This window comes from Bombina bombina, unplaced genomic scaffold (assembly GCF_027579735.1).
Source record: "Bombina bombina isolate aBomBom1 unplaced genomic scaffold, aBomBom1.pri scaffold_2293, whole genome shotgun sequence".
Classification (NCBI taxonomy): domain Eukaryota; kingdom Metazoa; phylum Chordata; class Amphibia; order Anura; family Bombinatoridae; genus Bombina; species Bombina bombina.
The window spans coordinates 15,763-30,648 of record NW_026511231.1 but is presented as its reverse complement, the minus strand read 5'-3'; the positions used below and the strand labels follow the sequence as shown (position 1 = coordinate 30,648).

Below are 14,886 nucleotides of genomic sequence, written 5' to 3'. Positions count from 1 at the left end.
ACAATATGGCTTGTCAAAAAAACAGCAGCAGCACTAGTCTGTAAATGTGCATTGCTTGAGTATTAGATTGTTTAGAAATCACAAATAGCTCCTTTACCTTTGTTTTGCCATTTAAAATAGATTTTTTGTCTTATGAAACCACCATCTCTACTGAAAATGTGAGAACTGCATAATTCTATATAAAAGCTACGTAAAGAAGAGGCAACAGCAGAAATTATCCTCCCAATGAGGGGTGTTAGAGAGTTTAGCTCATTCTTGCAGCTGCTTTGAATACAATGAACTCATATTGGCAGCTCACCTAAGTACATTGTACCTTCTTTTTTTGTGTGCACATTGCTAAACTTTTCTTGTTGTTTACAGTTGTTGAACTATGAATACAACACCACATAATTTTAACCATTTCTGCTAAACTGACAAATCATGTAACCTGTTGCTAGAGATTTTCTAGACCCAATTAAATGTTGTCTTTCTTTTTTTCTAGCTGTAAACTTCAAAAGCATTAATGAAGAGAACCGACGGGAGAATTTTGGTGAAATCTTTTCATCCATTGACACTTTAGCCTTCACCTTTGGTAACGTGTAAGTAAGTGTGAAAGGATTTGTTAACAGGCTAGAAGACCTCTCTCTATAGACTGATGACTGATGTATTGTATACTAGCCCAGGGACTGATAAGTGCCCGAAGCCATGACTCATAAAATGTTATGTCTGGCTTACGACGTTTTGAGTTGTTCCTTATGTGACATTTACAAACACTCCTCACTGTTCTTGTGGGCTCTTAAATTTAAAATACACTTTCAAACCGTGAGCTAGCCTAGCGCCATCATCTATTTTTTTTGTATTGTGTCATGTGTTGTGAATGACAGAATTTGCACGATAGCTATCCATAAATCCTTGATCTCCTGTGGACCAATTTAATGGGCACACCACCTGGCTGATTTTACTGACCACCCGGCTAAATTTTAAAGGGATGCTAAACCCAATTTTTTTATTTCATGATTCAGATAGAGCATGCAATTTTGAGCAAATTTTTAATTTACTAATATCAATTTTTCTATATTCTCTTGCTATCTTTAATTGAAAAAGCAGGAATCTAAGCTAAGGAGCCGGCCCATTTTTGATTCGGCGCCTTGGTTGCGCTTGCTGATTGGTACATTTAGCCACCAATCAGCAAGCGCTATCCAGGGTGCTGAACAAAAAATGGGCTGGCTCCTTAGCTTAGATTCCTGCTTTTTCAAATAAAGATAACAAGAGAATGAAGAAAAAATGATAAAATAGCTATGTCTATTGTGGCTTTGGTAGAATGCAAAAGTGCACAGTGAGTATTTACTGGAGCATGCCTAGAAGCTGTGAACTCAGTTGAAATACAATGCCTGTGTCTAAACACTGATAAGAGGGGTGGAGTAGACTGCTCCAGACAGCATGACTATTGAAGTATTTTTGCTTTTTGTTTTTAATTATTTTAAAATACTTGCCAGCAATTTTTAAACAATTTTTGTATGCAATCTATTTTTAATTAATTAGCCATTTTTAGGATATGCACAGATCTCAATCTGTTTTAAGTCCCTTTTAAATGTTTCACTAAGTCAGAGGCATCTGATTTTGTTGTTCAAGGCACTGAGGGAGTATTTGGATTAATTTATTTTTTAAGGATACCGTATTTGGACACTTTCATCCTGCAAGACCTTTTTAATCTTTTATGCACTTTGAGTGCTGAATTTATTGTTTTGAGTAGCTGATAATTTAACCCCATAAGTTTCCTATCGAACACTTGCAATGTAGAGGTGGTCTCCTTCGTCATTCATTCAAGTGGAACTATTCATTGTACAATGGATCTGCTCTATGTAAACTATGGTTTGCTCAGCGTTCTCATTGCAGGATTATGACCCTGAAGTGTGAAATTGAAATGAGGAAAAACAAACAAAAACAACTTACTTTTGCAGTGTTCTACTTTCCTGTAGTATCATTTCAGCTTGCTTACTCCTGGTCTATCAAATATCATGCAAGTCACTTAAAGGGACACTGAACCCAAAATTTTTCTTTTGTGATTCAGATAGAGCATGCAATTTTAAGCAACTTTCTAATTTACTCCTATTATCAATTTTTCTTCGTTCCCTTGCTATCTTTATTTGAAAAAGAAGGCATCTAAGCTTCTTTTTGGGTTCAGGACTCTGGACAGCACTTTTTTATTGATGGATGAATTTATCCACTAATCAGCAAGAATAACCCAGGTTATTCACCAAAAATGGGCTGGCATTTAAACTTACATTCTTGCATTTCAAATAAAGATACCAAGAGAATTAAGAACATTTGATAATAGCAGTAAATTAGAAAGTTGCTTAAAATTGCATGCTCTGTCTGAATCACAAAAGAAAAAAATTGGGTTTAGTGTCCCTTTAAATATAGGACCATTAAATATAGCAGAATTGCATAATCAACAAGTGCATAATACAAAGACAATGGAACAGCATTTACTCTGAAATAAATTTTTAAGCTGGTCAGAAAATATTTGCTTATTTAAATGGACATTAAATTCTTTGAGATAGTGATATAAAATGATAAATCATATGTATATAAAAAAAGTCTGCAATATACTTTCATTATTTATTTTGTCCCCTTTCCTGTAATTCCACTCGGAAATGGTTTGCTTTTCAATTCCAGTTAGAAATGGAAGCTCAGAACACTGTTATATTCCAAACAGCCATTGGCTGCACACTCTAGTGACCTATTTATAACTGTCTCTAATTGACCACAGCTGAGACGGTAACCTAAGTTACAACATAGCAGCTTCCATTGTTTTATAGACACTAAAACTTTACACTTATTTTGTCAATATTTGAACAGCTAATGAAACTTTAAAAAAATACGTCTACATATTATTCTCAGAGTAATCTTTTCTTTGAATGCATCATTCTATCTAGCATTTATTTCGTGTTTAATGCCTCTTTAAACTTCAGTTTGCCGCCCTCCTGTATTCTTCTTTATAGCAGGTATATGAAAATCGCTGTATACCGTCCCTTTAAATAGAACATTAGTATTGTTTTTATGGGGGTGTTGTACTTTGTAGATAAAATACTGTTATTTGTTTTTAACAATCATCTGGTTGATTCTTATTGTTTATTTTCTCTGCAGTGTGTCAGACTTCCTTATGGGAGATGTAGACAATGGTTCATCATTGGGAATTCACGTATCGCGTAGAAGTCGGGTAGGTATTTGACCCTTTACGGAAGTCTGTTTTCTATTTGTAGAGTCTATTTTTGTATTTGTTTTGTAGTTTTTTTTCATGGTTTTCTTGGTATGGGGAAGAGTTTTGCAAAACAATGTCAAGATAGACTTTAGAAATCCTACTGAAGCAGTCAGGTTATACTGGGATTGGCAGTTTGGTAGACTTGTTTGGTGTTAGCATGTGCATATTAATGAACAAGCCTTATTTAACCCTTTGAGTGCTAATGACGGCTCTGAACCGTCACAGAGTTTCCCACTCTGGTGCTAATAATGGCTCAGAGTCGTCACTAGCACTCTCCCAACTTTAGGGAGATCTGGGGGCTCCCACCCACTCCTTCCCCGGCGATTGTCCCTATAGAGTGACAGACATTGCTGGGGCTTCCCGTTTTGTGTGGTGATGTCACGCTCAATAACGTGATGACGTCACCGATCAACTTTATTTATACTTAACAATGTTAAGTATAGGAGCAGGGGGCATGCTGCTTAGAAGCCTGTATATCAGGCATCAATGCAGCTACAGACAAGACCCATTATTGGAAAGGTAATCGCCTAACCTTTCCAACAGTGTAAGTCTTGGGGGTCTAAAAAAAAAAAAAAAAAAAGTTATTTAAAAAATTGTTCAAAAAGGGTTAAAAAAATCATATTCAGACAGAACATACATTTAAAAAAACACAACAACTTTTCAATTTACTTCTATGATCAATTTAGCTTCATTGTCTTGGTATTTTTTATTGAAGAAGCAGGAATGCACTTCTGGGAGCTAGCTGAACACATCAGTAATCCAATGAAAATAGACAAATATGTGCAACTACCAATCAGCAGATTGCTCCCAGCCCCCAAGCCTATCTAGGTATCCTTTTCAGCAAATTATACCTAGAGAACTAATCAAAGTAGATAATAGAAGTAAGTTGGAAAGTTGTTTAAAATTGTATGTTCTATCCGATTCATGAAAGAAAGAACAAAAAATTGTGTTTCATGTTCCTTTAACCCCTAGAAGCTTTTAGGACATTCCATGCCGTCCTAAAAGTACTGGGCTTTAACGCCTTTATGACGACATAGAACGTCCTAGCTTTTGCTGATTGGGGGATGTGCAACACAGGCAGTCCCCCAGGAGCCAATCAGCAACCTTTTTTTGAGTCACATGATCGCTGTGACAATCAGGACTTCCTGTTTTTACTTTTGTTTGCTAGGACAGTTGCCGCCTCTAGCCTGAAAGGGTTAAAGATAAAAATTGTTCCTAAATGAGCAGTGTTATTGCTGCCTCATTGTCCCTTTATTGAGGGGAGAACTACATAAAGGTTGGTATAAAGGATGTTGAGAGAGATCTTGTGTTGGTTGTGAATAAAGCTGGTTAAAAGGACATTAAACAAGTTTTGCTTTATAAAATATTTGTGTTAAGCCCCCTGGGAGGTATATTGTGCACCCTGCAAATGCTGGTATAGGTAGTTTGCAGCATTTGTAGAAGTGTGGGACAAAGCACAATGTTTAATTTGTGGTAATAACTGATATGAGTAATAAATTAATTCTAGTCTAATAATAAAATGCTCTCATTGCAAATGACGTATTTAACCCATACAAAGGGGTAATACTCCAAGTTACATCAGGTTCTCTCCCGAGTCATTTTTGTGCAGTGCAGGTTTAGTGATTGGCAGATGTGTGCATAGGGCTTTTTTTTTTTTTTTTGCTTTTAAATTTTTATTACAGAATTCACATTAAAAGATTTGTGTAACAAAACGTGTTCCATTATTTATATATATAAATATATATATATATATATATATATATATATATATATATATATATATATATATATATATATATACACAGTATATATAAATAAAATTAATCATATGTTATGTCTCCATGATAGAGTAAAAAGAGAGTGGGGAATATATATATATATATATATATATATATATATATATATATATATATATATATATATATATATATATATATATATATATATATATATATATATATACATACATACATACATACATACATTATTTATCATTTTTTTTTATTAATCTTCTATATTAGATCTCTTATAAATTATAACGAACACTCAAATGTATATTGTTCTCTGTATTGGGTGTGTAGATACATCTAAGCTGCTAGTGAGTTCATTCCCTTCTATGTCACTTTGCTGGTGACTTCAGTTTTTCGTAACAAGGGTGTTTGCTCTTTGTGACTTTACGTCATGGTGTCATTATGCAGTTTCCTAGCCGCAATGGAATGCTCAGACATTGATTTTCCGCCTTTGGGAAATGTCAGGGACAGATTATCAATTTTTCCCGAAACAAATTTGGGAGGAGAATAAATGGAACTCAAACTGAACTTTGTTGCAAGTTATCGGTCCAGGAAATCACCCTTAAATAAACTATGAGTATATGAATTGACAGTGTGTTTTAAAAATTCCAGGTTATAAATATTTTACTTCATGCTGAGGTTTTTTTCTGGAGAAAAATAAATAAAAAAATCTATTTTCTGGACTGTAGGACTATGTAACAGATTTGGATCTGCGAGTTTAAAGGGACTATGTACTATAAAAATTAAAAAAGGTTTCTCCTTTAAAGGGACACTGAACCCAGTTTTTTTTCTTTTGTGATTCAGATAGAACATGCAATTGTAAGCAACTTTCTAATTTACTCCTATTAGCAAATGTTCTTCATTCTCTTGGTATCTTTATTTGAAAAGCAAGAATGTAAGTTTAGATGCCGGTGTCTTAAATTAAGTTGTCTACCATAGGAATGTGACAACCTCGTCACTTCCGGTGACGTGTAAACAGCTGCTGGAGGTTTGTGGCGCTCACTGCTCATGCGCTAGAGGCCCAACCTCCTACAAACAGCAGTTTAAGGCAGAATAGATGACAACTTATTTTAGAACACCGGTGTGCCCAGTGGTTTCGGTCAGGTTCGTTTATCGTTTACATTTGTTGTTTGACAACTGTTTTGATATCGGCTACACTGACAGGAAGTCTTTAACTTGTTATAACCGTTATGAAGAATGTTCCAGCAACAAATATGTGATTACCGTGGATGTGAATGGTTAGAAATTGAATTGTTGCTGTAGTTTGTAGTGTGCAAGTTCACTCACTGTTTATGAGGTAACTTGCACACTGCAAACTACAGCAACAATTCAATTTCTAGCCATTCACATCCACGGTAATCATATTTGTTGCTGGAACCTTCTTCATAACGGTTATAACAAGTTAAAGACTTCCTGTCAGTGTAGCCGATATCAAAACAGTTGTCAAACAACAAATGTAAACGATAAACGAACCTGACAGAAACCACTGGGCGCCGGTGTTCTAAAATAAGTCGTCACCTATTCTGCCTTAAACAGCTGTTTGTAGGAGGTTGGGCCTCTAGCGCATGAGCAGTGAGCGCCACAAACCTCCAGCAACTGATTAAAGTCACCGGAAGTGACGCGGTAGTCACAGTCCTACGCGGTAGACAACTTACTTTAGAACACCGGCCCATTTTTGGTGAACAACCTGGGTTGTTCTTGCGAAATATTGGATAAATTCATCTACCAATAAACAAGTGCTGTCCAGTGTTCTAAACTTTCCTTTTCAAATAAAGATAGCAAGAAAACGAAGACAAATTGATAATAGGAGTAAATTATAAAGTTGCTTAAAATTGCATTCGCTATCTGAATAGAGAAAGGAAAAAAATGTGGGTTCAGTGTCCCTTTAATGTGTTTACTATAACTTATTATACCAGCTGCAGAGTATAAAATGTGTGCAAATTGTAATTTGTTTTAAACGGACTTGTTTGCATAGCTTTCTTTCATGTAATTAGCAAGAGTCCATGAGCTAGTGACGTATGGGATATACATTCCTACCAGGAGGGGCAAAGTTTCCCAAACCTCAAAATGCCTATAAATACACCCCTCACCACACCCACAATTCAGTTTTACAAACTTTGCCTCCTATGGAGGTGGTGAAGTAAGTTTGTGCTAGATTCTACGTTGATATGCGCTCCGCAGCAAGTTGGAGCCCGGTTTTCCTCTCAGCGTGCAGTGAATGTCAGAGGGATGTGAGGAGAGTATTGCCTATTTGAATGCAGTGATCTCCTTCTACGGGGTCTATTTCATAGGTTCTCTGTTATCGGTCGTAGAGATTCATCTCTTACCTCCCTTTTCAGATCGACGATATACTCTTATTTATATACCATTACCTCTGCTGATTTTCGTTTCAGTACTGGTTTGGCTTTCTACAAACGTGTAGATGAGTGTCCTGGGGTAAGTAAATCTTATTTTCTGTGACACTCTAAGCTATGGTTGGGCACTTTATTTATAAAGTTCTAAATATATGTATTCAAACATTTATTTGCCTTGACTCAGAATGTTCAACATTCCTTATTTTCAGACAGTCAGTTTCATATTTGGGATAATGCGTTTGAATCAATCATTTTTTCTTACCTTAAAAATTTGACTTTTTTTCCCTGTGGGCTGTTAGGCTCGCGGGGGCTGAAATTGCTTCATTTTATTGCGTCATTCTTGGCGCGGACTTTTTTGGCGCAAAAAATCTTTTCTGTATCCGGCGTCATACGTGTCGCCGGAAGTTGCGTCATTTTTTGACGTCCTTTTGCGCCAAAAATGTCGGCGTTCCGGATGTGGCGTCATTTTTGGCGCCAAATAGCATTTAGGCGCCAAACAATGTGGGCGTATTATTTGGCGCCAAAAAATATGGGCGTCGCTTTTGTCTCCACATTATTTCAGTCTGATTTTTTCTTTGCTTCTGGTTACTAGAAGCTTGTTTATTGGCATTTTTTCCCATTCCTGAAACTGTCATTTAAGGAATTTGATCAATTTTGCTTTATATGTTGTTTTTTTCTCTTACATATTGCAAGATGTCTCACGTTGCATCTGAGTCAGAAGATACTTCAGGAAAATCGCTGTCTAGTGCTGGAACTACCAAAGCTAAGTGTATCTGCTGTAAACTTTTGGTAGCTATTCCTCCGGCTGTTTGTATTAATTGTCATGACAAACTTGTTAAAGCAGATAATATTTCCTTTAGTAATGTACCATTGCCTGTTGCAGTTCCCTCAACATCTAAGGTGCAGAATGTTCCTGATAACATAAGAGATTTTGTTTCTGAATCCATCAAGAAGGCTATGTCTGTAATTTCTCCTTCTAGGAAACATAAAAAATCTTTTAAAACTTCTCTCTCTACAGATGAATTTTTAAATGAACATCATCATTCTGATTCTGATGACTCTTCTGGTTCAGAGGATTCTGTCTCAGAGATTGATGCTGATAAATCTTCATATTTATTTAAAATGGAATTTATTCGTTCTTTACTTAAAGAAGTACTAATTGCTTTAGAAAAAGAGGATTCTGGTCCTCTTGATACTAATTCTAAACGTTTAGATAAGGTGTTTAAATCTCCTGTGGTTATTCCAGAAGTTTTTCCTGTTCCTAATGCTATTTCTGAAGTAATTTCCAGAGAATGGGATAAATTGGGTAATTCATTTACTCCTTCTAAACGTTTTAAGCAATTATATCCTGTGCCGTCTGACAGATTAGAATTTTGGGACAAAATCCCTAAAGTTGATGGGGCTATTTCTACCCTTGCTAAACGTACTACTATTCCTACGTCAGATGGTACTTCGTTTAAAGATCCTTTAGATAGGAAAATTGAATCCTTTCTAAGAAAAGCTTATCTGTGTTCAGGTAATCTTCTTAGACCTGCTATATCTTTGGCTGATGTTGCTGCAGCTTCAACTTTTTGGTTGGAGACTTTAGCGCAACAAGTAACAGATCAGGATTCTCATAATATTATTATTCTTCTTCAGCATGCTAATAATTTTATCTGTGATGCCATTTTTGATATTATCAGAGTTGATGTCAGGTTTATGTCTCTAGCTATTTTAGCTAGAAGAGCTTTATGGCTTAAAACTTGGAATGCAGATATGGCTTCTAAATCAACTCTACTTTCCATTTCTTTCCAGGGTAACAAATTATTTGGTTCTCAGTTGGATTCCATTATCTCAACTGTTACTGGTGGGAAAGGAACTTTTTTACCACAGGATAAAAAATCTAAGGGTAAAAACAGGGCTAATAATCGTTTTCGTTCCTTTCGTTTCAACAAAGAACAAAAGCCTGATCCTTCATCCTCAGGAGCAGTTTCAGTTTGGAAACCATCTCCAGTCTGGAATAAATCCAAGCCTTCTAGAAAGGCAAAGCCTGCTTCTAAGTCCACATGAAGGTGCGGCCCTCATTCCAGCTCAGCTGATAGGGGGCAGGTTACGTTTTTTCAAAGAAATTTGGATCAATTCTGTTCACAATCTTTGGATTCAGAACATTGTTTCAGAAGGGTACAGAATTGGTTTCAAGATGAGACCTCCTGCAAAGAGATTTTTTCTTTCCCGTGTCCCAGTAAATCCAGTGAAAGCTCAAGCATTTCTGAATTGTGTTTCAGATCTAGAGTTGGCTGGAGTAATTATGCCAGTTCCAGTTCTGGAACAGGGGATGGGGTTTTATTCAAATCTCTTCATTGTACCAAAGAAGGAGAATTCCTTCAGACCAGTTCTGGATCTAAAAATATTGAATCGTTATGTAAGGATACCAACGTTCAAAATGGTAACTGTAAGGACTATCTTGCCTTTTGTTCAGCTAGGGCATTATATGTCCACAATAGATTTACAGGATGCTTATCTGCATATTCCGATTCATCCAGATCATTATCAGTTCCTGAGATTCTCTTTTCTGGACAAGCATTACCAGTTTGTGGCTCTGCCGTTTGGCCTAGCTACAGCTCCAAGAATTTTTACAAAAGTTCTCGGTGCCTTTCTGTCTGTAATCAGAGAACAGGGTATTGTGGTATTTCCTTATTTGGACGATATCTTGGTACTTGCTCAGTCTTTACATTTAGCAGAATCTCATACGAATCGACTTGTGTTGTTTCTTCAAGATCATGGTTGGAGGATCAATTTACCAAAAGTTCATTGATTTCTCAGACAAGGGTAACTTTTCTGGGTTTCCAGATGGATTCAGTGTCCATGACTCTGTCTTTAACAGACAAGAGACGTCTAAAATTGATTTCAGCTTGTCGAAACCTTCAGTCACAATCATTCCCTTCGGTAGCCTTATGCATGGAAATTCTAGGTCTTATGACTGCTGCATCGGACGCGATCCCCTTTGCTCGTTTTCACATGCGACCTCTTCAGCTCTGTATGCTGAATCAATGGTGCAGGGATTACACAAAGATATCTCAATTAATATCTTTAAAACCGATTGTACGACACTCTCTAACGTGGTGGACAGATCACCATCGTTTAATTCAGGGGGCTTCATTTGTGCTTCCGAACTGGACTGTAATTTCAACAGATGCAAGTCTCACAGGTTGGGGAGCTATGTGGGGATCTCTGACGGCACAAGGAGTTTGGGAATCTCAGGAGGTGAGATTACCGATCAATATTTTGGAACTCCGTGCAATTTTCAGAGCTCTTCAGTCTTGGCCTCTTCTGAAGAGAGAATCGTTCATTTGTTTTCAGACAGACAATGTCACAACTGTGGCATACATCAATCATCAAGGAGGGACTCACAGTCCTCTGGCTATGAAAGAAGTATCTCGAATTCTGGTTTGGGCGGAATCCAGCTCCTGTCTAATCTCTGCGGTTCATATCCCAGGTATAGACAATTGGGAAGCGGATTATCTCAGTCGCCAAACGTTACATCCGGGCGAATGGTCTCTTCACCCAGAGGTATTTCTTCAGATTGTTCAAATGTGGGGACTTCCAGAAATAGATCTGATGGCCTCTCATCTAAACAAGAAACTTCCCAGGTATCTGTCCAGATCCAGGGATCCTCAAGCGGAAGCGGTGGATGCATTGTCACTTCCTTGGAAGTATCATCCTGCCTATATCTTTCCGCCTCTAGTTCTTCTTCCAAGAGTAATCTCCAAGATTCTGAAGGAATGCTCGTTTGTTCTGCTGGTAGCTCCGGCATGGCCTCACAGGTTTTGGTATGCGGATCTTGTCCGGATGGCCTCTTGCCATCCGTGGACTCTTCCGTTACGACCAGACCTTCTGTCGCAAGGTCCTTTTTTCCATCAGGATCTCAAATCCTTAAATTTAAAGGTATGGAGATTGAACGCTTGATTCTTAGTCAAAGAGGTTTCTCTGACTCTGTGATTAATACTATGTTACAGGCTCGTAAATCTGTATCCAGAGAGATATATTATAGAGTCTGGAAGACTTATATTTCTTGGTGTCTTTCTCATCATTTTTCTTGGCATTCTTTTAGAATTCCAAGAATTTTACAGTTTCTTCAGGATGGTTTAGATAAAGGTTTGTCCGCAAGTTCCTTGAAAGGACAAATCTCTGCTCTTTCTGTTCTTTTTCACAGAAAGATTGCTAATCTTCCTGATATTCATTGTTTTGTACAAGCTTTGGTTCGTATAAAACCTGTCATTAAGTCAATTTCTCCTCCTTGGAGTTTGAATTTGGTTCTAGGGCTCTTCAAGCTCCTCCGTTTGAACCTATGCATTCATTGGACATTAAATTACTTTCTTGGAAAGTTTTGTTCCTTTTGGCAATCTCTTCTGCCAGAAGAGTTTCTGAATTATCTGCTCTTTCTTGTGAGTCTCCTTTTCTGATTTTTCATCAGGATAAGGCAGTGTTGCGAACTTCTTTTGAATTTTTACCTAAAGTTGTGAATTCCAACAACATTAGTAGAGAAATTGTGGTTCCTTCATTATGTCCTAATCCTAAGAATTCTAAGGAGAAATCGTTACATTCTTTGGATGTTGTTAGAGCTTTGAAATATTATGTTGAAGCTTCTAAGTCTTTCCGAAAGACTTCTAGTTTATTTGTTATCTTTTCCGGTTCTAGAAAAGGCCAGAAAGCTTCTGCCATTTCTTTGGCATCTTGGTTGAAATCTTTAATTCATCTTGCCTATGTTGAGTCGGGTAAAACTCCGCCTCAAAGGATTACAGCTCATTCTACTAGGTCAGTTTCTACTTCCTGGGCGTTTAGGAATGAAGCTTCGATTGATCAGATTTGCAAAGCAGCAACTTGGTCCTCTTTGCATACTTTTACTAAATTCTACCATTTTGATGTATTTTCTTCTTCTGAAGCAGTTTTTGGTAGAAAAGTACTTCAGGCAGCGGTTTCAGTTTGAATCTTCTGCTTATGTTTTTCATTAAACTTTATTTTGGGTGTGGATTATTTTCAGCAGGAATTGGCTGTCTTTATTTTATCCCTCCCTCTCTAGTGACTCTTGCGTGGAAAGATCCACATCTTGGGTAATCATTATCCCATACGTCACTAGCTCATGGACTCTTGCTAATTACATGAAAGAAAACATAATTTATGTAAGAACTTACCTGATAAATTCATTTCTTTCATATTAGCAAGAGTCCATGAGGCCCACCCTTTTTTGTGGTGGTTATGATTTTTGTATAAAGCACAATTATTCCAATTCCTTATTTTATATGCTTTCGCACTTTTTTATCACCCCACTTCTTGGCTATTCGTTAAACTGAATTGTGGGTGTGGTGAGGGGTGTATTTATAGGCATTTTGAGGTTTGGGAAACTTTGCCCCTCCTGGTAGGAATGTATATCCCATACGTCACTAGCTCATGGACTCTTGCTAATATGAAAGAAATGAATTTATCAGGTAAGTTCTTACATAAATTATGTTTTTCTGTAACCAGTACTTAAAGGTAAGTAAACGTTGTAGACAATTATACATTCTAGACAGCTTTGCCTAGCGTGAGAGCGTGCTACAAATAGTTGAATGGTGAAGTCGGGGGTGCTGTGATTTGACAGTGAGTCTGTGATGCGCTGTTGGGAAAAAAACTGCCACGCTGAGGAGGATGACTTCCTTAAATTAGTTATTTTTAAATGTATTTTCATACAGAAAGCTTATCCCTATGTTATATAATTCTGCACAGAATTATTTAACATGGTCTTATTTAACATTTACTGTCCCTTTAAATATTGAAATATTCATTATAGGTGGGGATAGAACACGCAAAAGCAGCTATTTAAAATAACAAAATAATGATAAAGGAGTAAAATGTAAACAATTTAGTACAGTCCAGCAAATAAAAATGGATCAATGTATTTGAAAAAACTGGTTTTGCTAATTTTTCTCAAGGACATCCCCAGAAAGAGCAGACCCCAGCCTGTTATCTGTTTTTGTATACAAATAGTGTATACAGGTGGCCCTCGTTTTACAACGGTTCAATTTACACCGTTTCAGAATAACAACCTTTTTTTCCAGTCATTGACTGCTATTGAAAAGCATTAAGAAGCAGTGCATTGATTAAAATAGCCAGTAGGTGGAGCTGTCCGCTTGTGTTGCAGCAAAGCCGAGCAAGCTGAAATTAATCAGTTTAACCAGACCTGAGCTATCGAGCAGATTTCAAAGGAACAAGATCTTTCTGTCTATAAATCAGTCCAGATTGGAATGCACAGAAAGAACTGTTTGCAGAAAAATGCAAGTGAAGTCTGTGTTGTGTGGTTATTTTATTAGGTTTATAATGCTGTTTAGCAAATGTTTTTGTTCATTTAACTTAGTTTAATTATATATTCTGTGTTGTGTGATTATTTTATTAGGTTTAAAGTCTTCATTTCAAAGCTTTAAAAATAATGTGTTAGGTGTTACTTATGACAATTTCGAGAGGGGCCTGGAACCTATCTCCCTCACTTCCCATTGACTTACATTATAAACTGGGTTTCAATTTACAACGGTTTCGATTTACAACCATTCCTTCTGGAACCTAACCCTGGCGTAAACTGAGGGCTACCTGTAGTTAGTTCATAAGTTAGTGATTGAAAAGCGAATTATGACACTGAAACTCAATGAGCAAAACCAGCTCTTCCAGATACAGAAATCTCTCTCCCTCCTCCCAGTGGGATGTTAATTAATGCCTCTATCTCCTGTTTTCATATCCATTCTCTAGGTAATACAACAGTATTAATATTTTTGTATAGGTAGTGGTTTTTACAGGGAAAATCAGCTATTTAAAGCGAAAAATAAAGATAAAGGATTGGTTTACAAACCATTTAATTTAAAGGAGCTGTTAGCAAACATTGGGTACACATTAAAGGGGTTAAACATTGTACAGTACTATGTCCCTTTAAGTTATAAAATCATTTTGGGGGGTTTCATGTCCCTTTAAATGGAATGGATAGAGCATGCAATTTGAAGCAACTTTTCCAATTTACTTTTAATATCTATTTTGCTTTGTTCTCTTGGTATCCTTTGCTTAAGAGTAATCCTAAGTGAGCTCATGAGTGTGCCCGTCTAGCCATCTGGCAAAAATGTTTGCAATAATGTTATACATAGTTGCAAACATTGCTGACACAGACTGCTGAAGACACGTGCACTCTCTCCTATCAGCCTACCTCGCTTTACTCTTCAGCGAAGGATGACAAGAGAACAAAGCACATTTGTTAATAGATGTAAATTAGAAAGTTGTTTAAAATTGTATTCTGTCTGAATCTGTAAAATTAAGTTTTTCATTCACTGTCTTTTATAGCTTGCACATGCGAGTATCAAGGGACTTCGTATTTACTAATACTGCCCTTGCTCAGTTATGTGCTAATTTGCATGCAAATTCAAAATTTGTGTTAGATTGTTTTCATGCTGGGGCTTCTTATTCAAATTTCTTTAAAGGGACAGTACACTGTAAAATTGTTTTT

The 14,886-nt window shown here is 36.7% G+C and overlaps 1 protein-coding gene across 1 annotated transcript in view; it reads left to right on the top strand.

The window, feature by feature from the left end:
• Nucleotides 1–481: 481 nt before the first annotated feature.
• LOC128643658 (rho GTPase-activating protein 29-like) overlaps nucleotides 482–14,886 on the top strand; it is a gene marked incomplete at both ends in the record, with an annotated part of 28,665 nt that continues 14,260 nt past the window's right edge. Inside the window, 2 exons of the mRNA XM_053696485.1 lie at nucleotides 482–578; nucleotides 3,130–3,202. Of these exons, the coding sequence (XP_053552460.1) occupies nucleotides 482–578; nucleotides 3,130–3,202 (170 nt within the window). The remainder of the gene's footprint in view (nucleotides 579–3,129; nucleotides 3,203–14,886) is intronic.